This window comes from Tachypleus tridentatus, chromosome 11, assembly GCF_004210375.1.
Source record: "Tachypleus tridentatus isolate NWPU-2018 chromosome 11, ASM421037v1, whole genome shotgun sequence".
Taxonomy (NCBI): Eukaryota; Metazoa; Arthropoda; class Merostomata; order Xiphosura; family Limulidae; genus Tachypleus; species Tachypleus tridentatus.
The window spans coordinates 45,132,677-45,157,982 of record NC_134835.1 but is presented as its reverse complement, the minus strand read 5'-3'; the positions used below and the strand labels follow the sequence as shown (position 1 = coordinate 45,157,982).

Here is a 25,306-nt window from a genome sequence, read left to right as displayed (position 1 = left end):
ACCTTAACAAACCAAATTCTTTAACCTCACGAAACATTAATGTTTATATTTATTTTTAAAAAGAGCAAAAATTAAAATATATTTATACAAAATACGTAATTAGAATGACAGTTACACGATATTATTTGTAGTAACTGCCACACAATTACTACTGTTTATTTTATATTAATATTTATTGACAATAGTTTAACAATTTTAGGAGAGTAAAACAGTAATAACCTTCTCACACTCCCCTAGTGGTATTAAACAGCACCTTGTTATACAGCTTTAGACGAAAAACTAGCTTCTAAACAAGAGATCTATTGTGGTTAGTGTTAATAGGTACGTAATATTAAGAATTTAACGATGAAAGGAAAGGCAGCTAGTTATCACCACTTACTGCCAATTCTTGGGCTACTCTTTTACCAACAAATAGTGGGATTGACTGTCATATTGTAATGCTCCCACAGCTGAAAATGCGAGCATATTTGGTTGGACTGGTATTCAAATCCGAGATCCTCAAATTGCGGGTTATACCCCTTACCACGTAGCCAAGCATTATAAATATAAATTTCAATAAAATATACAAAATTAACCATTGTAAAAGTCCAAGTTTTCGATATAATAATTGTGTGAGGAAAATGGCTTACACACACAATTCTCATGTTGCTCTAGTTATTTGTTATATTAAGTAGTGTACATTTATAACTTGTATTTTGTTGTGCTTCAGGCCTTTTAAGATTTTAATAACAGTGATGTAACTTGTAAAGGGCAGATGGCTCTTAACTATAACAAATGCAAGGTAATGCATGTTGCATACCATAATTTGAATTACGAGTACAGTTCTGATGATAATAGCCAATAGTGATAACATGCCACATAAAAGGCTTATTAAAAGTGTTATCTCTGTAGGTGTGGGAGATAGACTGGCTCACTGAATTAATGGAAGAAAGAGAATTGTTATAAATAGAGTTCAGTCAAGCTATATTTCTGCTGCAAGTAGGGTATCTCTGCTCTCAGTGTTAGGAGCTTTGCTACTTTTAATATGCATTAATGTCATAGATGAAGTGTCAATAAATTATTTAAACTTGATGATGATATGAAAGTCTTGGGTGTTGTTTGCTGTTGTAAAGTAGCATCCTTCTTTCCATAGGTTTTTGGATTATTTGGTGAAATAATTAGCAAATACCATTTAATTATAATAAATGCAAGGTAATGCATGTTAGTAATATCACATTTCGAATTACAAGTATAACTTTGATAAAAGTACTCAAAATATTGCTATGGAATAACAAAATCTTGGTATCCTCGGTAATCAGTTTCTTAAGCCATCCAAGCAATTTATTAAGTGTTAAGGCAAATACTGAAAATCATTATAAAATATCAGTACCTTTTACTGTTTGTGATTCAGGAAATGCCAGATTTCAATTCTACATTAATGGATAAAGTGAGGAGCACAATGTTGTACATATACTACATTAAGCTTCATCAGACAACACAATATAGGTGTATTCCAAAAACTCAATGATGCTAAGAAGTAAAAAATAACATTTCAATAAACATCACATTCTACCAAGGTGTACATTATACACTGCATTAACTGAATACCACAGTTCTGTTCCAGGAATGCAATATTAATAATTTATCTTCAATACAACTGTATTAAATAATAACAAAATTGGCTCATCTTCTGCTTGATTTCAAAGCAAATTAAGTTTGATATGTGGTATAATTATTCATGAAGAGAAAACACAGTTTACATGTTGGTAAGTTCTACATCCAATCACTTGTGAAGTTATGGTACAAGTCCAAATTTCTTGTTACACTATATACAAAATATTCCTCCTTATGCAGGTGAACTATCACACACACACATATATATATATATATACACCATTAAACATACTCTGGAAGGTTTAATAATTTTAACATTAGTGTATTCTATAGGTTAGAATAACAAAGTTACTCAGTATTTGAAAATAGTGATTTTGCACAGACTATGGAAAGACAAAATGACGTTTCCTGAACTTCTTATTTCTTTTCAACAAATGTGTCTTTTGCCAATCTGCTTAGCAAATGGTCATTGTTTAACCTGCAAAACATTATTCCACTCCTCAGCTCTTACTACAGAGCATTTTTGCAAAAGTCCCAACTGGGAAAGTCAGACAACAAACTGAATAATGATACCACATTCGTGTAATATAGAAGTGAAAGTTGTAACCTATTGTGTCTTGTATCACTGTGAAAAGACAAGTCAGTCCTACAACAATCAAAGGAAACAGACAAATCTATAAACTTATGAGAAAAAACTAACTAAAAACTGATTCACATACATATATATTGATAGAAATTAAAGGAGGCTGTGACAGTTTATGGTCCTACAAGCTAAGCTCATTCTGCATGAATAAAAAATAAGCATGTTTGCAACATTTCCAAAACAATAAAGATAAATTAACTTGAGTATCAGACATAAGTAATGCCCAAAAATTTAATACAGAAAGTGCATCATCATTTTTGTCTTTGTAGAAGGCTTTAATGACTAAAATATGTAGTAGGACATGTATAAAAATGGTCAAACAAATAAGAGAAACTTACCCAACTCCGCTTTTTCAGATCATTAATCAAATAAACCCTTATGAAAATGGATGTGTCTGAGGAGCAGATTAGGTATATAATGCTTTATGAGTTTAAAAAAGGCAATAGTGCAGCAGAAACTACACAAAACATTTAAAGTATTTATGGTGCAGTCTCTCAATGAAAGAAAATGTCAAAGGTGATTTCAGAAGTTCTGGTCAGGTTACTACCGCTTAAGTGATGTGCCACGTTCAAATCATCCTGTTGAGTTTAATGATGACTCGCTGCTGGCTGCACTTGATGAAGATTGTGCTGTAACAGTTGGAGAATTAGCACAAAATCTTAATTCAACCCATTCAGAGTTCACCATTATTTGCAACAGTTTGGAAAGATATCAAAACTTGAAAAATGGGTCACCAATGATTTGGCACAAGCCAACCTTAGAGCAAGAGAACATTTGCACTTCTCTGCACTCTATTGAATGCAACTCACCTTTTTCGACAAGTTAGTGACTGGAGATGAAAAATGAATATTTTTCAAAAATGTTAACTGCTGCAGACAATGGATCAGTGCAAGTAAACTAGCTAAAGCACAGCCCAAAATGGACCTTCACCCTAGGAAAGTGTTGTTAAGTGTTTGGTGGGATATTGTTGGTGTGATCCACATTGAGTTGCTGCCACTCAATGTAAATATTACATCAGATTTCTATTGTCAACTGTTAAAGCAATTGAATGTTGCACTGAAAGAAGAGGCATGCTTTGATTAATCGTAAAGGTGTTGTGTTACACCAGGATAACGCACGGGCCCCAGCAAGGATCACATCTGCAAAGGTTGAAGAGCTAGCCTGGGAAAACCTCTCACATCCTCCTTATTCTCCAGACTATGCCCCATCTGATATCCATCTATACTGAAGAACAATGGAATACCCATTTATGAAAAAAAGACCTTGCAGTTCATAATTAAACCAGAAACTGTAGACATTATAAAATTCAGGAAGTTAATAAAATAAACTGAAACAAAATATTTATTGTGCTTAGCACTTTCTGTTTATGTATTAAGTAAATTAATTTTTACATAAATTATTCTTCCTTGAAACAGATAGTGTTAGAAATTATGCAACAAACCACTACAGTTCATGATAGAACTTCACTTTAGAATCTTGGATTGATGACTTACTGAAATAAAAAAAATAATCTATCTCTGTGAACCTTTTTCTTATTTTATGAACTAGTAAATGTAAAGTAATTTACTAACTGACAACTTTATTGTATGCAGTAACTGATGTAATTTTAGGAAAATTAATGGCATTTAATACAATGCTTTTATGAAATCAAATACTCAATCAAAATGAATGTAATTTCAATTATGTCCAACTTGCATAAGTAACCTTAAGGCATGCTCCTGTTAAATGTTTCTCATACAAACACATGAAATGGTGCCTTATTTTACATCTTGAGCACACTTTATCAGGATTAAAAAAACAACTTAATTTTTTGTTCTTCCTTATGGTCGGTGACCAAATTTGATACCTACACCTTATGTTCTTCCCTTCTTTAACCAGTAGTTTGTAACTGTAAGAAGAATTTTTTTTCCCCTTATTTTGAATTTCCTTGAATAACTTTCTCACTTAATTGTTTTAAGTTATTATGTAGCAGTTACTTGTGCTTTATAGCATCCTTTATTTTACCCATGTAACTATTTTGAAGATTAACATACAAATGATGTGATGTATATGTTCCATATTTTTATTGTTACTGCAATTCAAGTTTGTTTTCATTATCTATTAATGAAAGGCCTTGGTCAGAAATAGTTACTATTTCAAAATAAGCCTTGTTTTTTTTTAAAGTTGCACTTTTTTTCAAATTTATTTTGTTTAAAGTTCTTGAATTTAAAGTAACAAAAAACTTCATAAATAAGTTACAACTGATACTACATACTTTAATATTTGAATTTAAAAAAATTAACAAATCATTCATGCGAGAATTATTATTAATAGTGTGCTTGGTTTTGACACTTAAGAGATTCATTTAGCTGTTACATAGACTTGAAAATAATTTTTTGATAAATTTGAATATAATATTTAAGCAGATATAGGTATAGTCACATGAAAAGGAAAGAATGTAGATAATTTAAAGAAGCAAATTATTATGAATTCAACTACAGTGAGATTATAAGAATTTCATAAATGGTTTCTCTCTCAAAAGAAATTAACAGATAACCAAATAATGCAACAAATTTTGTAACACATTTATCAGAAATGTATCATCCAATAAAGAAACTGAGAAATTACACATACACTCAAATAATCTGTACATCAACCATCATTTCAACATTAGGTAAAATAATGCATGCATAAAAATGATTAACAAAAGAAATCTCAATTTGTTTCCACTGTTATTATTCACAATGTTCTAAATACGTGAAAACAGTGCATTTAAATCAATAATTACAACTAAGAACTCAACCCTGGCTAAGAAGTCAATAACATTTAGCTTTCCTCCTATAATTCCTTTATAAATTTTGTGTTCTGTTTTGTAAAAAATCATAAACCATTTATGAATCTTAAAAGATTACCTTTCTGAACAGTCATATAATAAATTTTACAGACAAGTAGAATAAAAGCAAGTATGAAATAAAGCTAAGGCTACAGATATTAAAACAAATATTCTGATGGAGAAAATATTCATACATACAACAAATAAACTATATTAAACTTCCCAAAAATATTGTGAGATGTGCAGTTTTAATACAACTCACATTAAGTACTTCAAAAACCTTTCCTGCAAGGTCTACTTCAACTATACTGTGTAAATGTACAAAACTTTTTAATGGAGATGCAATTTCATTACATAATAAATCAATTCATTTTGAAGTTCCCTGTAAGAGGTTATGTTCCACAACATAAAAATGAGTGTATATATGTATATACATCTTGTGGAAAATAAAATACCCACTAATTTTACAGTAACTTGTAAACGACCTTTATTTATGCAATATAATTCCACTACACTGTATGAACAAACTTTCTTTGAGAAATACAGTTATACACCCTTTACTTGGCTGATTTAATTTTGCAACATTGTAATCTACCTATCCACATGTTAAAAACCTCTTCTATAAGATGAAACTGCACTACAGTGCTATAATTAGTTTGAACCTTCTTTCTAATGTTGAAATCCTATAAAACTGTACATTAAGTGTAACTCATAATCTCCAAGAAATTAAATTTTTCCAGTGCACAGTAAATCAAGTACATTTGTTTTAGAACATTCTCAATAATATGCAACATACTAACTAATCATGATGTTTTTCCAACAAAATTTTCTCTAAAACTTCATTTTACCACACTGTGTATAGATATGTCAAAAACCTTTCACTGAAATATAAGATTATATTTCACAGTAACTTAGTAAAAATGGTCAAATGAGAGCAATAGGAATTTTACCAAAAAACCCAAATAATAACAATGACTAACAGTAAAACAATAACTTTGAAGAAAATTATATTTCTCAGTACATCTGACTCAACTTATACTGGCTTTTCATATAACTATGAAAACATTCTTCAGAAGTACAACTCTATAGATATATATATATAAATTTCTTTCATAGAATTCCTGAAAATCCATAAGCTCAGAAATAACAGATGTACATCATACTTTAAAAGGAAACAAAAACATCACATTCATAACTTTTGTTTGGTCATATTCTTTGGTTAAATCAGTAAACCATATTAAACAGTCAGAAGTTGCAACTTAAGTTTTTTTTTTTTCTTCTAACATTTAAAAGTTCAAGGTTTATTACAGTCTATATAACATTTTATATATATATATATTTTACAACTCTAGAGTTAAATAAAAAATCAGCTATAACATAGACAAAAAAATATTACAAAAAAGAAATTCATTCAAGTATAGTTCTGCATTAACCTTTATTCACAACAACTGAATAAATTTCATATAAGAATAAAATAGATAAAATCTTAAGACAGATTTTAACAGATTGTTGCTTATTTTTTGATAAATGTGCTAAAAACTGATATGTTTTGCTTAATTATATCTTCATTCAGTGCTCAAGTTTCTGAGAGTACTAATGTTTATTAAATTCATCACAAGTGATATATTCAAAGCTTAGTAACAAATTTGTTAAAATCTTACAAAATATATTCATACAAAACAAGCAGTATGATTTTAATTATGTGACATTACATATGTATGTACAAAGCAAATTGTTTACAATTACCTGTACAAGAATTACATATGACACAATGTACAATTTCAACATACCTTAATATTGGCTTTATCAAATAAGAATGCATAGTACTACCCATTGTAGCAGCAACAAGTGAGAATTTAAAGCAATAAAAAATGGTAACTTTTTATGACAAACTTTTATATCAGAAATAGAAAGTTTCTTGTGGGAGGTTTCAGAACTCTTGATCTAGTTCTCTATAATTCTGCAAAATCTATAAGTTAGAAGATCATATACTGATTCAACTATATAATACAGACAAGAATAATAAACGAGTAAAATACAAAAATTCATTTTTAATTTGTTAAGAATAATTAAAGTATTATTTTGTATTAAACACCCTAATCAGTTGAGTTGAAAGATAACGTAATGTAGAAAACTGTTTGTATAAAAATATTTATTTATTCTGGAGTTAGGAGAAAAGTATCTTACCAATCAGACTTGTGAGTAATGGGTGGAAATTCATTTTCATCTTCAAGAGAAATTCCAGAATGAGGTGGAGATTCCAAACTGCATTTCAATTCCTGATGGTGATCTGCAAGTACAGTGTTTAATGCTATAGAATACTTGAAAAGAAACAGCATTTGTAGCAGTAACATCTACTAATTTAACAGGTGCCTAAACATTGCATATATCTGACAACATCTAGTATTTACAAGTCTTGGCAAACACAAACATGGTTCAGTAAACTGAAGCAAGGAATTGCTGAGTTTTTTAAAATTTTAATCATATATGTATGATTGCGTGGAAGCGTAAGCCAAACTTTTAAAATTACACTTAAAATTTAATTAAATGACTATTATTTATGTATCTTGAAAAGCTTAGTATCAAAATTTAGTTCATAATTCACAACTTAATTCCTTAGTTTCAAAGTAAAATATTTAAATAAATTCTAAATCTTTCCTTTAGTGTATCACATGAAACTCTCTCAGATTTGCCCACTAAGTTACTACCTTTATATGATCTTCTCTATTTGACATAGAATTTTATAGAACAGCTGCTGCAAAGAGATTTGAATTTTTATTATCCAATCGATTCACGTTACTGAAATACAAGTTAAAAAGTCAAACCACGTCACACACTCCTACAATATACTGTCTCACAAAAATGTCAATAATTCTTTGACATTTTATTATTTATAACCAAGAGAAAGAGGACATTTTAATATACTAATTGCCATTAATCCTACTTGATTATAACACACAGTTTTATAATTACTATTACTAAAGTCATCTTAATCTGGTAGGGGAGTTATTTTAATCCACTTTTAGCTCAGCCAGAAAGCCAATAAAATTATAATAGTTTTAGGCTATTATATTTTTTGTGTTAAAAAGAAAAAAATTAATTGCATTTTTGAAATAATTATTTTACTTACTACTATTACCATTACAAATAAAAGGTTCAAGTTTCATCCAGGAACTAAAATCAAAGCAGAACAAGATTCACAGGTAAGTATTAAGTAATTTGTTTTTTGGCAATTTGTTTTTTATGTACACTTTTCAATTATTATTGCATAAAGTAACTCAAATGTAAGAGTCAGAAGGTTATTAGGTTAGATAAGAAAAATTAAAATAAAAATATTACACAGCATGAGCATGTTTAATGAGAACACATGTTGCAATTTGACTGGCATGATGGGAGTTCAATACAGAGTTTACATAAAGCTTCTTTGCTGTGATAAGCTGTTTTGGCACTAATCTAAATAAAGCAATAAATTTAAATATTCTAGAGATTTAAACTGTATTAGCATTGGTTGCAAGAGTAAATAGTGGATAACTCTGTAGCAATATAGTCATTCCAGAAAGAAAAGTATAATATAGATTTCCTACATTTTTGTGGTGATTGTTACAATGTTGGTCAATTGAGCCGTGTCTGTATACAGTGTTTAATATAAAAAAAATAAGACAGAATATAAAGTTTTCCAAATAAATTTTGATATTCATTTAGGAGGTTTTATAGGTTACATGCCTGAAATATGAGCATTGTAAGTTGTCTGTTTTCAAAGATATTTCACATTTGCTAAAAACTCGTCAAATTTTGTGAAGATATACTTAGTAATTTGGTATTTGAGTTACAAAAATGAACCACCGTGTATGCGTATTCATCACCCAGAGTTAACTGGTTCAATTACCATAATTTCTGGTCTGATAATTGTAAAGTGTCAGATGGTGTATATTGGCTATTTCATTTTAGGAGTTTTGCCTAAGAATAAATTTTCCAGAAATATGGCACATTATTACTTTTGTTTTTATAGAAACTTCGCTTTGAATTTAAAGACAATCAGTAAAATAAGTCAATTATTACCTTGCAATGCAATAAGAACTTAATGAGGTCATTAGGAATGTATTAACAAAAGAAAGGAAGGAAGGAGAACATTATATAAAACAATGTCCTTTTTACAATTATTGATTCTTTAATAAGTACAACTACTAGTTGTAAACATTACTATCTACAGTTTCAAAAACATTAGGGGTTTTATCCATTGCACCAACACAATAAATGTAGTTATAGAAAACAGCTTATTTTTAAAAATTTAACTGATACAAGTAATGTGTCACAGCATAAAATCGAATGTTCACATTTCACACAAAGCTAATAAAATGTTATTACGGTTTATCCTGAGCATACTATTATGATGGCATTTAAAAAAAAAAAAATCTTCCTTTACATAGTTTTTATTCAGCAGAACTAGTGAAATTTTCTGTAATTATTATGAAGTCCAATTTTCCAGTATAATTGAGAACACATTCAATATTTGAACAGATAATCCAGTAATATTCATAACCACAGAAGTATCTTGTTATTAAGTGACTAACATTCCTTACCATAAGCAAAATTGTAAATCAACAGGCAGTTACTTTTTATATTTATTTTCTTTGTTTAGACACAAAAATTAATGGTTTCTTATTTGTTATCTTAAACTCATCTATAAATTGTTTGACTTACTAGGAGAAATTGTGATAAACTCTTGTGCTTTCATAATAAATATTATTTATATATTTTTAAAACTACCCCAAATTTCCAGGAAGACTAAGATATCAGAAATTATAGACCAGTATTTTTAAGGTGCAAAGTAGACATTAAGCTTTCCAAGAGGATTAAGTTTAAGTAGATAAAGTCCTAATTATCAAAGTAAATAAATTGCCTATAAATGCTGCCTCAGAGATAGATACCCATACCAGGTGCCATTGGGTTTCTTTTGTCAAGAGCATTTTATTAATGCAAAATAATGTCAGATAAAGAATTTAAGAGCATGTCTGCTTATTCATCAAAAATCTATACCCTTATCAACATGAGATAATTGGCATTGCAGCTAAAACCTGTTAAGGAGTAATATCACATGTGAGTCATCTAATTTTCACGTCTTGTCGTGGTTTTGGGGTAGGTTTTGAATGTACAAGAATAGTTAACATACAGTCATGTAAATATCACATTTGAATATGTCTCATGTGAAGCCACAACCATAAAAAAATGTTTAGCTCATCAAGAGTAATATCCTTACACAGCTAAAGTTACTAGACTTAAAAATATTATGCTTAGCATCTTCATTTTTAACTAAAAATTCATTCAAAACACTGAAGAAATTTCATATCTCATAATCAATGTCATTTACTTCATTTGGACAATAGTCATTCTCACTTTGAGAAAACTATCCAAATTGTCTAATGAATCTAATAATAAGAGACATAATGAATATATTAGGCATGGTCCACAAGATACATTGGGGAAAATCTTTCATGGTATGATGGAAATTGGCACCAAGAGAAAGGGAGAGTTGTTGGACCTGATAAGAGGACTCCCCTAGAAAAACTGGAAATCAAAAGAGAAGGAAGTACAAGTCAATCTAATAAAATGGTGAATCCACTCCATCAGGATCATAGGCATAATATGACAGAAAGGAAAGGTGCCAATAGGTAAACAAATGTGAACAGGAACCACAGAAAGAAGCCACGCAAGTAGGTAGTGTAACAGCACAAATAGAAAAGAGGAGATGATCTAGATTGGAACAGGAATATAAAAGGGATGTGTGTGAAAGGGAAATAGGGGTGAAAGTGATGTAATCTTTAATAGCCACCTACATATTGGAAATACAAGCTGCAATTCAGATATATGAGAACACAGGTATGGTGATCAAGAACACATGTTAAGAAAAAAAACATCCAACTATTAATAGCCATAGGCAAAAAAAAGAGCAAAAACAGCTCTTGCAGGACAAATGGTACAGAAAACAAATGGCCAAAGGTTTGAAAGGAAATAGCGTATGGCCATGAAGAACCACAGTGAAGTCCCAATCAGGAAGGGACATAGGATGACGGAGATGTAAGGACCAAAACAAAAGGGAGAGGACTGGAAATAAAAATATTTTAAAAGATCTCAAGAAATGGAAGATACAGGAAAGGTTTTTCTATAACCAGCAGTGACAGAAACACAAAATCCACTGTTAAACAGCTAGGTAAAAAAAATGGCACAGAAAACACCGAAGAAAAACACATCGTCTTCTCCGATAGACCAGTAAGAAAGAAGGATGGAAAGAAAAGTAGTTAGCTGTATGGCTAGCATGAACCATCTCACAATGGAGCAGACAAATGCCACATGTGAAGATGGAGTGTGAAGACACTGGGATGATTCACTGGTAATTGAGGTTGTCAACAGAGAGAAAGGAATAGCAAAAGTGACAACAGATGCTGACTGAAGGAGGATAAGAACCAGAAATAATGGCTGAGCAGGACTTAGAGGTATGATGAGAACCAGATAATAATATAAAGGGGCAGAATGTGAAAGGGGAAGAGTATTCAGATACAGAAGAGATACAAAAAGATGTTACATATCTCTGACACTATATCCAGAAAAGCTGATGACAATCTAGTGGTGTAGTCAAGGGGATTACAGTATTGCATGATGAAGAATGGTTTGTTGATTTGATGTTTTATGGTGCAAAGCAACTGGGCTATCTGCACTAAACATCCAATAAAAGTTAAGGTAAAATTATTAAAATTCATGAAAGGAAATTAAGGTAAAACAAAACAAAGTTTAATTTTTCAATTAAAATCAAATAGCATTAAATTCAATTTTTACATCTAGTCTACAGAGATAAGAGAAAAACTACAGTAATACAAAATGTAAGGGGCTTTCTGTAGCATAACTGTAATTATCAAAACTTGCCAGGAAGACTAACGAACAAGTTCAAAAATCAGCATTAGTCACCTGAAGTTCGCCTTTCCAGTCCTGGTTTCAAGTTATTTGATGTTATGGCCATTTTCAGAAAGTAAAGTAAAAAAGTTTTAACAGACTTCTAGCAAAATTTTAATTATTAAAACTCACCATGATGACTAACGGGTAGCTCAAACATCAGTGTTAGTCACCTGAAGTTGACCTTTCCAGTCCTGGTTTTGAGTTATTTGATGTTATAGGCATTTTCTAATTTCAAATTGAACTAGATGTACTTTGATTCTTAAAAGGAAATAACATTAAAAAAAAAGGTCTCATCCATAAATTAATACATTTAAATAGCATTAAAAAGATTAATGGCCTTTAAAAAACTAAAAATATTTCCAAGATGGACAGTGTCACCATTACTGATAACACTGTCTAATCTTATGGATTAGATAAACCTTGGGACAGAACACATTTAAAATGGTGCCATAGTTGAGTCATAATGACGGCAGGACAGTAAAATGTGGCTTATTGTGACCTGCGTGTTACACAGACAACACATTGGAGCATCAGTCCCAGATAAAAGAAAACGAGTTAAAAAGTGATCAATGCTTAGTCCAGTCAGAACTCTTTCTGATCCTTACAGAATAAAAATGGCCAGAGTCCAATAGAACAGGAACAATAGTGATAGTGCCAGAGTGGAGAGATTTAGCTGCAGTGTTAGTGAGCTTGTTCCCACAAATACCAATGTGGCCCTGTATCCACAAAAACTGGATAGAAGTTGATGTTAAAGAGAAATGGGCCAGTCGGTTTTGAATATCGGCAACAACAGAGTGTGAATAATGTGAAGCAATTCCAGGGCCAGCGGAGAACTAAGCAAGTCAGTATGAATAGTAATAGTGACATTTGTGCATTTGAGTACTGCTTAGCTTCTGTGTCATCCAGGGCAAGAGAAATGGTATACAGTTCAGCAGTGAACACAGAAGCTATAGAGGGGATTCTGCCTACAACCACCAAAGAACAACAAACCATGACAGAACCTATAGAGTAACCTGATTTCGAACCATCCTTATAAATAGTACTGGAAGGATGGTTTGAAAGATGTTCAGCAAATAACAGACAGTATTTCCAATCAGGAGTGTCTGCTTTTCTCAGATGACTTAAAGAAAGGTCACATTTGGGGATTGTAATAAGCAATGGTGGGATGGGCTAACCAGTGGACAGCAATATTATCCAAGGACAAACCCAATTCATCCAACTGTGCCTGGATATGTAGGCCAAAAGGAGCTATGGCAGATCATCTGTTCTGAAAAAGCATGGCCCACCGAGAAAGGAAAACACAACCCCAGGTGGGATGCTTTGGTAAGAAACAAAGTTTCAAAGCATAGAGTAAAGAGTTGCAAACAGTGGAGATGTAGAGAAGGTTCATGAAACTGTGTATAAGCTCTGAACTGGGGAAGTGCAAAAAGCCCCAGTGTAGAGTCAAAGTCCTTGATGATGAACGGGTTCCAGCATTTTCAAGGCTGAGGTCCTGGCAGAGCCATAAACCAGCGATCCATAGTCGAGTTGCGATTGAATAAGAGCACTGTATATCTTTAGTATGGAACATCAATCTCCTCCCCAAGTGGTGGAAGAAGGAACATGGAGGATGTTTAGTGCTCTTGTACATTTGACCCATAGCTGCTTGATGTGTGGTATAAAGGTCAGCTTACAAAGATAAACCCCATGAACTTTGACTCAGGGACAACAGGTAGCACAACTTCACCGATACAGAGCTCAGGATCAGGGTGAATACCCCATTAGCAACAAAAGTGCATGCAAACAGTTTTAGAGAGAGAAGTCAGAACCTTTTGCTGTGGTCTACTTTAGTAAACAATTGAAGGCAGTCTGTAGCTACTGCTCAATATACCTCATGTTCGATGACTGATATAAGATGTGAAAGTCATTGACATAGAGCCTGTTTGCAACAGTGAGAGGGAGTTGTTCAGTGATGGCAATCTTTATACTGAAAAGTGTGACACTCAAAACACAGCCCTGAGGGACTCCAAGTTCCTGTGGAAAAGAATCGAACCCATATGAACTTGGAATTGTCTGTTAATTAAAATAAATTGATAAAAGTGGGCAAATGGCCACAAAAGCCATATAAATGGAGGGCTTGGAAAATGCCATACTTCCATGTTGTATCAGAAGCCTTCTCAATGTCAAAGAATATTGATACAGGATGTAATTTGAGAAAGGCTTCTATGATTGACATTTGAAGTCAAATCAAGTGGTCCATAGTGGAGCACTGTCGTTGGAATCCACACTCGGTGAGCGAGAGGAGGTTGTTTGATTCAAAAAAGCAAACAAGATGAGCATTAACCACCCTCTCTAACATCTTACAGAGACAGCTCGTCAAAGCAACTGGACAGTAGTTTGAAGGAATCTTGGGATCCTTCCCAGGCTGAGCAGAAAGGTTGGACAATAGCTCAGCACCAGGCATCAGGAAACACATTCTCCTGTCAGATCCAGTTAAAAACAATCAGAAGAATAGTAAGAGAAGCAGGAGATAGATGACACAGCATTTCATAGTGTACATCATCTGATCTAATCAATATACTACCAGACCAATGAAAAGCCAGTTTGAGTTCCACCAATGTAAAAGGACAATTATTGCCACAGACAATCAGCTCGAAAGGAGAGAGGTGATCACTCTGCCCAAGGAGGTAGAGGATGAAGTAGAAGTGCTAGATACCCAGCAAAGGCTTTCACTTCTGGGTATCAGTTATTTCCTGGCCATCAGAGAGCAAGATAGAGAAGGGTACAAAATTACAAATCTTGTCCCATACAATTTGGAACTTGTGACAGAAGATATGCTGGTTGTGAACTTAATCCAAGAGTCCTTCTGGCTTTGATATCTTACCCACCAAACATGTGCATGGGCCAGTTGAAAAGCAATGCAGTTCTAGAGTGTGGAATACCTATGAAAAAGTATCCCAGGCCTGTTTTTGAGCCTTCCGTGCCATGTGGCACTCAGGATTCCACTACTGATGAGGAAATTGTGGAAAATATGTCAAAGTTTTAGGACCACATTTAGTAACTGCCTGTATAGTACAGTCAGTTAGTGCTGCCACACAGTTGTCTATTGATGGCTTACAGACGATGGCAGGATCAAGTTCTGTGAGAGCAGTGAAAGAGAACCAGTTTGCTTGATCCAGCTTCCATTATGGCATGGCAGTCATGTGGCATCAACCATGGCCAGTCTCTCAAAATTATAGGAAAATGATTGCTGCCTTATAGGTTATTGTCAATCCTCCATGAAAAATGGGAGAATAGTGAAGGGGAGTAAATTGACAGATCAATAGCAGTAAAGGACTGACTAAGTGCATGAAAATAAGTACAAGAACCAGTATTGACAAGGGAAAGGCTGTGATCAGAGAGGAAACACTCTACAAAGCAACCCCTTCCATCAATATCAGCACTTCCCCAGAGGGAATGATGTCCATTAAAGTCCCCCAGGATTAAAGAGGGAGATGGCAACTGTTCAATGAGAGCATCAAGGGCTAATTGCTCATAGGTCTCTCCAGGCAACAGGTAGAGAGAACAAACAATAATGGTACAACACAAGGAAACATGGATGGCTACAGCCTCCAAAGGTGTGTCGAGTGGCAAAGACAGGGTGAGCACATGCTGTTCAACCGACAGTGATACCCTTCAAGCACTCATCTATCACACAGCCTGTCATTTCTGTTCAAGAAACACTGCTGAAAGATGACTATATTGGTAGGTTTCAGAAATGTCTTGTAAGGAAAGATGCACAGGATGGTAGAAAGCAATCAGTGTTTTAATGTCATCCAGATTAGAACATAAACCTTGACAGTTCCATTGTATCAAGGTGGTCATTTTTATTTATGTGTAGGCAAATTAGGTGGAGAGCCCTTCTATTCACAACCACATCTTTTTTTCTTTACTATCTTTATTCGAGGGTGGCCTGTCGACCTCCGTGGATCCTGCCCTGGGTTAGTTGGGCAGGTCTTTGTTGTTGGAAAAGGATTCCAGTGATTGAGGACTTGAACAAATAACTGTTTTGCATATTGGGGTGGGAGAAGAATATGTACCCAAGGAAATGCCAGTACCAGGAACCAAAGGAAGTGGATCTTGGAGTTTGCTGGAATGAATGTTAGAGACAGAGATGGGTGTTGACATTGATTCATCAACTTTTTCTATCCATGGAGATCAAAAGACTTTCCATCTGGTTTGAGAATGATTCTTTTAGAGGCACAGAGAGATCCATCTGCATTCCCCGTAGCAGTGAAATGAAGTGCAGCAGTATATGAAGTGGTGGACAGCAACTTTCGAGCCTTAGCATACGTAATGTTTTGAATCGTTTTCAAACACTGCAACTCTTTTTCTTCCAATCATGTATGGCAAAATCAAAAGTAGGACGGGTAAGAGCCATTGCAATTGATGCTATGAGGGTCTGTTTAACATTCATAGGCACCATGGTCCTTGCCACCACAACGAGCACACGACAAGGAACCACAACATGACGTCTGAGTGACCAAACCGCTGACACTGGAAATATCAAAGAGGGTTTGGAATGTATGGCCGTACCCTGTAATTAAGGTAACCTGCCTTGATGGTAGCAGGTAGACAAGGTGTCGTAAATGTTAAAATGAGAACATTGGTTAGCCCCATAATTCCATCTTTGTGAGTGGAGATATGCCTCACTGCAGAAACTCCTTGGGTGGAGAAACCAGCAAGAATCTATGACTCTGGGATGTTCCTCAAATCCCTCTCAACAATAACTCTTCGTGAAGAATTCAAAGTAGCATGAGGCATAACCTCAATAGATATATCTCCAATTGCCTTTGAATGTAAGGAGTTTACTATGTTTAGATGTGGATGTTTCCACCAATGTCACCAAAGCAAAGGTTTCTGACAGACTTTGGAGAGCTAGCAAGTCCCTCTAATCCTTCTGAATAAAAAATGGAGACATCTGCACTAAAGGTTTGTCTGAAAGAGAATGTAGTATAAGATAATGAGGTACAACAAGTGTTACAGATGTTGAAGATTGCTGCTCAGAATCTTCAAGATGTGGTCATTTACCTATGGACTGTTTTTTCACTATTTAAGTTTTTATTTAGAGGATCCATAATAAAAACAAGAATTTTTCACTGCCCACTGACCCCATTCACCATGTAGCCCTACAATGCCAAACAAGGGCACTGCAGCAATGCCAGGGTTTTGCAAGCACTACACCCAAACACCACCATCAGATACAATGTCCACAACACTTGCTGCAAATGTCAAACACCGGTACTTGGTTACCCATAGCCCAAGTAAACCGGCAGATTGACCCTAGGGGGCCACCCCAAGGCTACACATCTACAGGAATTAAATGTCAAAGTGGTGTGTTAGGGTTGGATCCCTCAACCACCAGGGTCCTCTCATCCTCTTCACAGGTCACTACGCATGGCAAACACCATCATCACCTTGTCCATTTTCATCAGGAAAGGTAATAACCGATTTGGGATTAGGTGACACTACAAGCCATATAATTGATTCCAATTCACAATGTACTAAAACTGAGACTTCTTGAGTCAAAAGTGTGAAACTTCATAAATTACATGCTGAGATGCAATATTGGTGATAACTGCTGCAGTAGTAGCCATGATTTGAGATTTGGAATTGGTAACTCAACTGAGAATGGATAACAAAAGTAACAACCTACAATAACTCAAATTTAATTGCAGAAAAAAGGAAACAAATGAGAAGCAAAGTCAGAGAAAAAATTAAAAAATCAAACATAAGCAAAGTTTTAACATGTCTTTACAAAATTGTGTTAAATTGAAAAGTGAAAATCGAGTTCTACAGTAAAGAGGCAACCAAATGCATCAGGAGGGTGTGTTGTATTCCTATTGGTTAGAACAATAACATAACTGTACTCTAAGAACAGATATTGTATTGTATAAGTTTTATCTAACACACATACATTGGAAGCACTGGCTAGCATACCATTGGATACATGCATCCAGTGGTAATGTGATGTTAAGCAAGGATGAATACCAAGTTTTGAGAATTTAAAAAAAAATCATTCACTGGACAAGAAAAAAATGGGGTTGAAGTTTAAATAAAGTAAATTACATTAATAAAGTGAAAACTAAGTAATAATAAATTTTTAAAATTTAGGAATGATAAAACAGCAATCACAGAAGCCAAACTTAAGATACCTTTTAAAGTTAAAAAAAGAAAATGAAAAAGTGCCATTACATAAAATATGAATGTCTAAAATTAAAAGTAGCTGACCCAATAGGTTCAAAACAAATTCACAGTGTATATTAATAAATACAGCAAGAAATAACCTCCTCCTATTTTGATCTAAATGTATTTTCAGCTTGTCTTATAATCAAGTCTTACACCTGAGCCCTTAATAGTGTGGCATGCCATTTCATATTTATTATCAAGACTACCTTCAAAGTAACACACTTGGTTTATATTTGCTACAAGATAATTAAAACATTCCTTTTTATTTCCAGATACTTTAAACAGATAATCATATCCAGATGAAGTACCTTCAGAGTTATTTGTAGCTTCAATTATATTCTGGAGAAAAACAGAAGAACCAGAGGTTATATTTGATGCTCATAGACATTGTGATATCATACTCCTTTAAGGTCTTGTCCATTTTATTTATCAATTTAAAAAAAAATATTTTCACTATGATATTCTATTATTCAAAATCCTTGTACAATTTGATATGTATACCTACATTTTTTTCAACAAAAATGAACAGGAAAACAAACAAAAAACACAATAGATTGCCATGTTATATGCAGTTAATTATCTTGCAATTCTTCAAATATTCTAAGTTTATTACAGAGGAAAAATAGACTAAATGTTTACTTTTTTTTTATTACATCCTTGTGTTTAACATAAAACAGCCAATTAAATTTTCATGTGTGAAACTTCTCTTTTCTACAATAAAGCAGTACTTACCCTGTTTTTTGGTGTGTGTTTTTTTCAAGAACAATTATTAAAATTATTTTTCAATATTATTCACTAAATCACATCTTATTACCCTAAAAATACTTTCTTGTTTTATGCAGTCACTCTTTTTGATTTGGAATGAAAAGCAGAATACTTTAAAAAAGCATTACAGAAGACTTTCAACTTGAGATTTACAATTTTGACTATTACTAGATTACAGTTACAGATTGTAGGTCTGGCTACATTAAAATAATTTTCATTAAAGGAACTTTTTTTTATCAGTTAGGTACCAACAAATATTAATAATTACATATAATTTTAGAACACTGATATAACTTGTAAGTTTGTCACCAAGAAATGTTAATTATATAGCTGAGTTATGTCTTTGCACTTAAATTCAATGTTTGAAACTTCCGTTACACTTTCTTATAGATTTAATTAAAAATAATCACTTAAATGTTAGCAAAATTTCAGTTCTACTGCACATGCTTGCTTTAATTTTTTTTTCTTCTGGACTAACATCTAATAGCAAGTGTGCAAACAGCAGTTCTTATACTAGTCCCATTAAGAGAACAATTATGAAAATCGAACTAAATGTTTCAGTCAACTGTTTATCCTAAAGCACAATAGTTTAAGCCCAGTAAAAACAAGCTAATGAGATGAAAGAGCATGCAAACATGAACCAGGAGCCTACAAACCTTCACTGGAACTTCCCTCACAGCCCCGTACAACAGCAGCATAACTTGAAGCCCCTGTAGCCGAAGATAAGTCAATTTTATTAGCCCACACTATTAGGGGTATGCAGGTACCCAATCTGCTAAATTTTAATTTTTTTTTAAATGAGTTTTGTTACTTCCCATAAAATTATATATTTTATTTAAAGATAACTGAATAAAAAAACATCAAAAACATGATTTAAATAAAACGTTTATACAGAAAGTAATAACAAGCTACAGATCAAGAGCCTAAAATATGTAATTATTCACAAAAACAGTGACAAAAGGTGAAGAGCATAAAAAGCAAAAGAAACTGATAGATAAAAAAGCAAGACTGATATATAACAAAATAAATAATTTGTAGCTAATGTATTTTTCTTTTTGTTATCGAGTGTCAGATAAAGAATTGTGTGAAATTTAAAGTACTATGTGAATGCTTCAGATACATTTTAATTTACTTAAAGCAGTTAAACTTTGATTACAAAAGGCCCCAGAGCTCTGAATCAGATTGATAAATCATTTGTGTGTGCGTGCATACATGCACCCATTTTTTTTTTAACAAAGGAACACTGTTAGGATACATTAAATATCACTGTATACCATATACTTCCCTCTTTATTTAGCATAACACAACTCTAATTTAATTTTTATTTTTGTATTAAACCCAAACCTTATAAACCATGGACCTGAATTATAACAGTAAAATTCTGATGACTCTATCCCTTCATGCAGGTTTGCAAAATCTTTGTAATGTATTAGGGGTTTATTCCTTAATAGCTCTCTGAAGCAGAGCTACAAAGGTTTTTGTTTTAGAATTTTGCAGAAATTTATATAAGAGTTACCTTTATATAAGTATGACTATGTTTTGAACTGAGAGTAGAGAGAAGGAAACCAGTTAACAGCACAAAGTGTTATTTCAGTTTTTAAAATGGTGAAGAGCATTATGGCTAATAATCATAATGTTCTGAAATTTTCAGTTATAATCTTTCCACAGAAAGCTAATTATAACAATACAATAAGCTTGCATGGAATATTACATCTGTTATTGTGACATACACTTTACCATGTGTTCATATGAGTTTAACAAATTGCTTGGCTCAAGAAGAAATTTACTACAGTGAGTAATACAGCAGTTAGGCCATTACCTAATATAATAAAATATTTTGTACAGCATTTATATTAAATTAATAAGTACACAAAGGTTGCATAGTTATACTAAAAAAGAAAATTAGCATATGCACTATATATATATATATATATATATATATATATATTATCAATAATTTTCTATAAAATATGTAGAACATTTAAGTCTTAAACTTGTATACTTCAATTTCCTGCAGATGCATCACTTTTTATCAAGGTCAGCAGAATATAAATATAACCTCATATCATCAACGATAAATTTGTCAGAAACATACCAAATAAACACTGTTGTTAGAATTATGGAGTTATACATTTTTATGGCTTTCGTTTTACCTTTATCATGACATGTTAGTTGTTCACATATGCCTACACACTTTAGATCAGTCAATTTTCAAAATTCCACACCTACTTCTAAACAATAGGAATAAATGGGACTTTTTTCTTACCCTGTACATACATTCTACACTTATGGAAAAGTTTGTTATGTCAATATGTGTAAAACATCTAACCTGGTCTCTCCATTCTTCTGTTAGCAGCCACTGGACTTTCTTTGACTTGTACTAGTCCAGAAGCCTGATCACCTGCTAAATCAGCATGTCCATCCAGTCTATATACAAAAATTCAAAAGATAGTTTAGGATTTCACTTCTTAGGTCATATAGTAAGATCAACTTCCTTAAGATAATGTATTTTCTTTTATCAGATCTGAAATGCAGAAGATCTAAAAAATACATAGAGCCAATGTGGTATAAAAGTACTTGATAATTCTAAGAAACTCATAATTTGGTGCATTTATAAATATTTTAGCTTAGATATATAAAGACAATAATCTTATATGTTTGAAAAGTTATATATTGAGTATTAATTACAAGCAAGTACACTCCACAGAATTACACTGAAATAAATGTTAAAACCACACAAACTACCACAATGTAAAATAAACACATATAATAAGTACTTAATAAGCCACTACTTTCAAGAGTGTAAATCAAAACTAAATTACTATATGTCCTTTGCTATCCAGATTAGAATAAAATATTTATTTCACAAATGTATTGTTCTTGTAACATCATTAATTCCAGTAACTGAAAAGAAACTTGTATATTGAAATATTAAATGTGAACATCTCATGCATACATGGATTAATAATAATGTCTAGTACAGCTGTCTTTAATGTTGAATTACTGACCAGAGAGCAGCCTGAAGCACGTGCCTCCACAACAGATTTATCCAAATACTGTGAATAAAGTAATGATACTATCACTTATCCCCATGGCTGAAAGTGCACAGCATGTTCAATGACATTGTCTTGAACCACTCCCCAGAGACCACACAGTATTGTTTGTTCACTACTCATTAAATAATGCAGCATAATATTACCACATTTATTTCAAGTTTAAAAAAAATATTTCACACAAACTACGTATCAACAAATTTCAACTGTTATATGCAATGCTCCTTAGAGCAAATCTTTGAAATCATAGCTGTATAAAAATATAAAAGATTTATGTAGTGATAGTGATCAATTACATAGCTTTGGAAAACTTTATATAAAAACAGCAGGAGCACTTAGCTTTGAATTGACAAGAAAAATTCAAAACACACTTTTTGTGCAACATTTTATAAGAAAATCAGTCTCAAACCTTTGTGTTAAAACCTGACACATTCTATTAACTATCAGGGTTGTCATAAAACAAACTAATTAGAAACAATTTATAAATAAGGCTTTAGCTATAGCAACCACAAATATAAATCTGCAATAAAAAATTTAAATACTATTAAACTGTATTGTTTTTTGTGACAATGTTTTTCTTTAGCCAGATAATAAAATGAATTTTTTTGAAGATGTTAAAGGCAATAATATATGTCAAAAAAGAAATTCACACACCTGTGCTGCTTGACAAGAGCACAGTTTCCTCCTTCACCTGGCTCCAAATTATAGATATACAAGTATCCATCTGCTGAAGCTACCAGTACTCTTGGTATCTTCTGAATTCTATGGCAAAATACCATAAAGAAACAATATCCCAAAATGAGTTTTACATATAATTCCTTCTGTGTTCAAAGCCAAGTGTAATAATGTAACTTTCATGATAAACAAGCATTTTTTTCCAACAAATATATTTAGTAAAACCCATAGTTAGTGCATCGAAATAAGCCTTAACAGTAAAATTAACCACTTACCAAATTTGAAACAAAACCAAAACTTAGTATATTTCTTTTCAGTTATAAAACTTGGCCCACAATGTGCAGAACTTTCACAAATTTCCCATAAATAATTGACCTACTACTTCTCTCTCACCACAACTGTAACCTTCAGTGATTATCTGTGATGCAAAAATTAAATAGCATTTCTACATGCAGATGTAATTAACTAAAAAATGCTTCTTTGACAACTTCTCAAATTTCTAGTTCTACGAGCTTGACTGAGTAATAATGTCTTTGAAAACAGATAAGGAACAAATACTAGTTAATTACATGTTTAACAATAAGCTTAACATAGCTGTTTGTTTACATAGTAGAAAATGTGTCTTCTTCTAAATAACAAGTACACAGAATGTTGGAAAGACTCACAATGCCAAGGCACAAACGTTTTTAAGGCCAGAGAAAGGGAGATGAACACTAGCAAATGATCTTCCTTGGTTAAACATATCTGTTACTTGAGTTGGCAAGTAGCTTGCTGACTGCATTAAGGCTTTTCCTACATAATCCATCCAACCTTGAGGTTCTTCAACATACCTCCTGTAGAGGAAAAACAGGAAATACAGATTTTGTTTCTAACAGGAATCTAGCAGTAAGTGACAAATTGTGTTATTACATGATATGTTATAGTCTACATGGAAGTAAACATTTGTGGGGGTCACATGGAAAAACAACCTAAGTACTTGAATTTACATATACCATTCTACCTTACTGTTATGTAAATCAGAATGAAACGATACAAGGGATTTTAATTGAAATATCTATAAATAATGTTAGTGAAAAATATGAATACCTTCTCTTTACAGAATATTTTTCTTAAAAATAAGGATTAATTTATTTTAAAAAATGTGAAACAGCTACATCTAAAATTATAGAATGCATAGTTTAAATTTTCAATGATTCTTGATAAACTGGTACATGTAATACATTTTCTTTTAATGGAGTAATACATTAAATATCAATTTAAAAATTATTCAAATATTTTTTCTGAATATTATGTATACTCTTTCATGGATTGATTTTTTTTAAATTAAAAGATATATCTTACATTGTTTAAGTAAACTAACATCACATATTGATTAATTTCATCAAATGGCAAAGCATCCATAATACTAATTTTATTACTTCAAACAAAACCATAATAATTTAAACCCTTTGAACATACAAATTAACTTCTTATTGTACACTTCTCATGGATCATAATAACAAGGTACTTTTAAGTATGAATGTATTAAAGTCCTTATCTTACTCTTCTTGTGGATCATCCAACTTGAATACATGAACAGTTTCTGTGTTACTTGAGGCACAGAGAAAATTAGAGTCTGAACTAAATGATAAGGAGTATATGTTCACACACCTAAACAAAAGACAGCTTATTCAGTATCTAGTAAATCTATCAGTACTGGGCTAAACATTTTATAATGCTAGTAACAATGTAAATAATGAATATATATTTACTTTTTTGTACTCTAATTATAAACTGGAAAAATTTAAAAGAGAGCTGTTTATAAGTGAAATATTCACCTATGAAAGCAATATACTTTTTGTCTTGAAACAATTATTTGTAATACACTTTGTATATTAAAACTGAACTGAATTGCACATGCACACTCTTCATAAAATTAAAATCTCTAAAACTATCAACTCCATAAAGTTAAGGTTCATAAAGCATTTTTTTTTGTTTAAATAAGTAAAAACTTAAATTAAAACACTGGAACTCTGTAATTTTTCTTATCAACCAATTAAGTTATTTACTTTTGACTACACTACTCTTCTAAACACATCAGTAGATGAACTACAATCAATAATTAATGTTTAATGAAATTTTTATCTTTACCTCTTTACACCTCTTCTAAATTCATATAGCTTTACTCCATCTGCTACATTAAACACTCTAATTACTGTTCCCTGCATAATGAAAGATTTAATTTGAATTACTATACATATAATCCAGAATTAAGATCATTACACTTGTGCAAGAACATACTTATTAATTTAGTCAGATCAATAAAAGAAACTCTTAAAAACAAATTCATAATTAACACTAATCAGTGGTTATGCTCTAGTTATTAAAGTGCTAAAAGAGAAACAAGTATATTGTAGGAGCTAAGCTGTGATTTATGCAGTTAAAATGTTTTGAGAAAATGTGTGTGTGTGTGTGTGTGTGTGTGTGTGCACATGCATGCACACACAAAATTCTTCAAAACACTGCTTCACAGAAAGTAAAAATTAGTTAAGACAAAGTAAATGTAATCAATCACATGGACTGAGAAATAATTTAGTTTTCTAAACGCACTGCACAGTTTAAGAGAAATTA

The 25,306-nt window shown here is 32.2% G+C and overlaps 1 protein-coding gene across 15 annotated transcripts in view; it reads right to left on the bottom strand.

Annotated features, from left to right (window-relative positions):
- Positions 1-130: 130 nt before the first annotated feature.
- The window catches only part of LOC143232068 (WD repeat domain phosphoinositide-interacting protein 2-like), a 70,712-nt gene continuing 45,536 nt past the window's right edge, over positions 131-25,306 (bottom strand). The window contains exons 6-13 of one of the 15 annotated variants that reach the window (XM_076467099.1): positions 24,827-24,897; positions 24,239-24,346; positions 23,362-23,529; positions 22,676-22,783; positions 21,298-21,395; positions 19,625-19,678; positions 7,236-7,338; positions 131-2,865 (exon numbers count right to left, since the gene is read on the bottom strand). In XM_076467099.1, coding sequence (XP_076323214.1) covers positions 2,805-2,865; positions 7,236-7,338; positions 19,625-19,678; positions 21,298-21,395; positions 22,676-22,783; positions 23,362-23,529; positions 24,239-24,346; positions 24,827-24,897 — 771 coding nt within the window. In that variant the 3' untranslated portion in view covers positions 131-2,804. The other 14 variants (XM_076467098.1, XM_076467104.1, XM_076467102.1 and 11 more) reach the window with 14 other exon arrangements.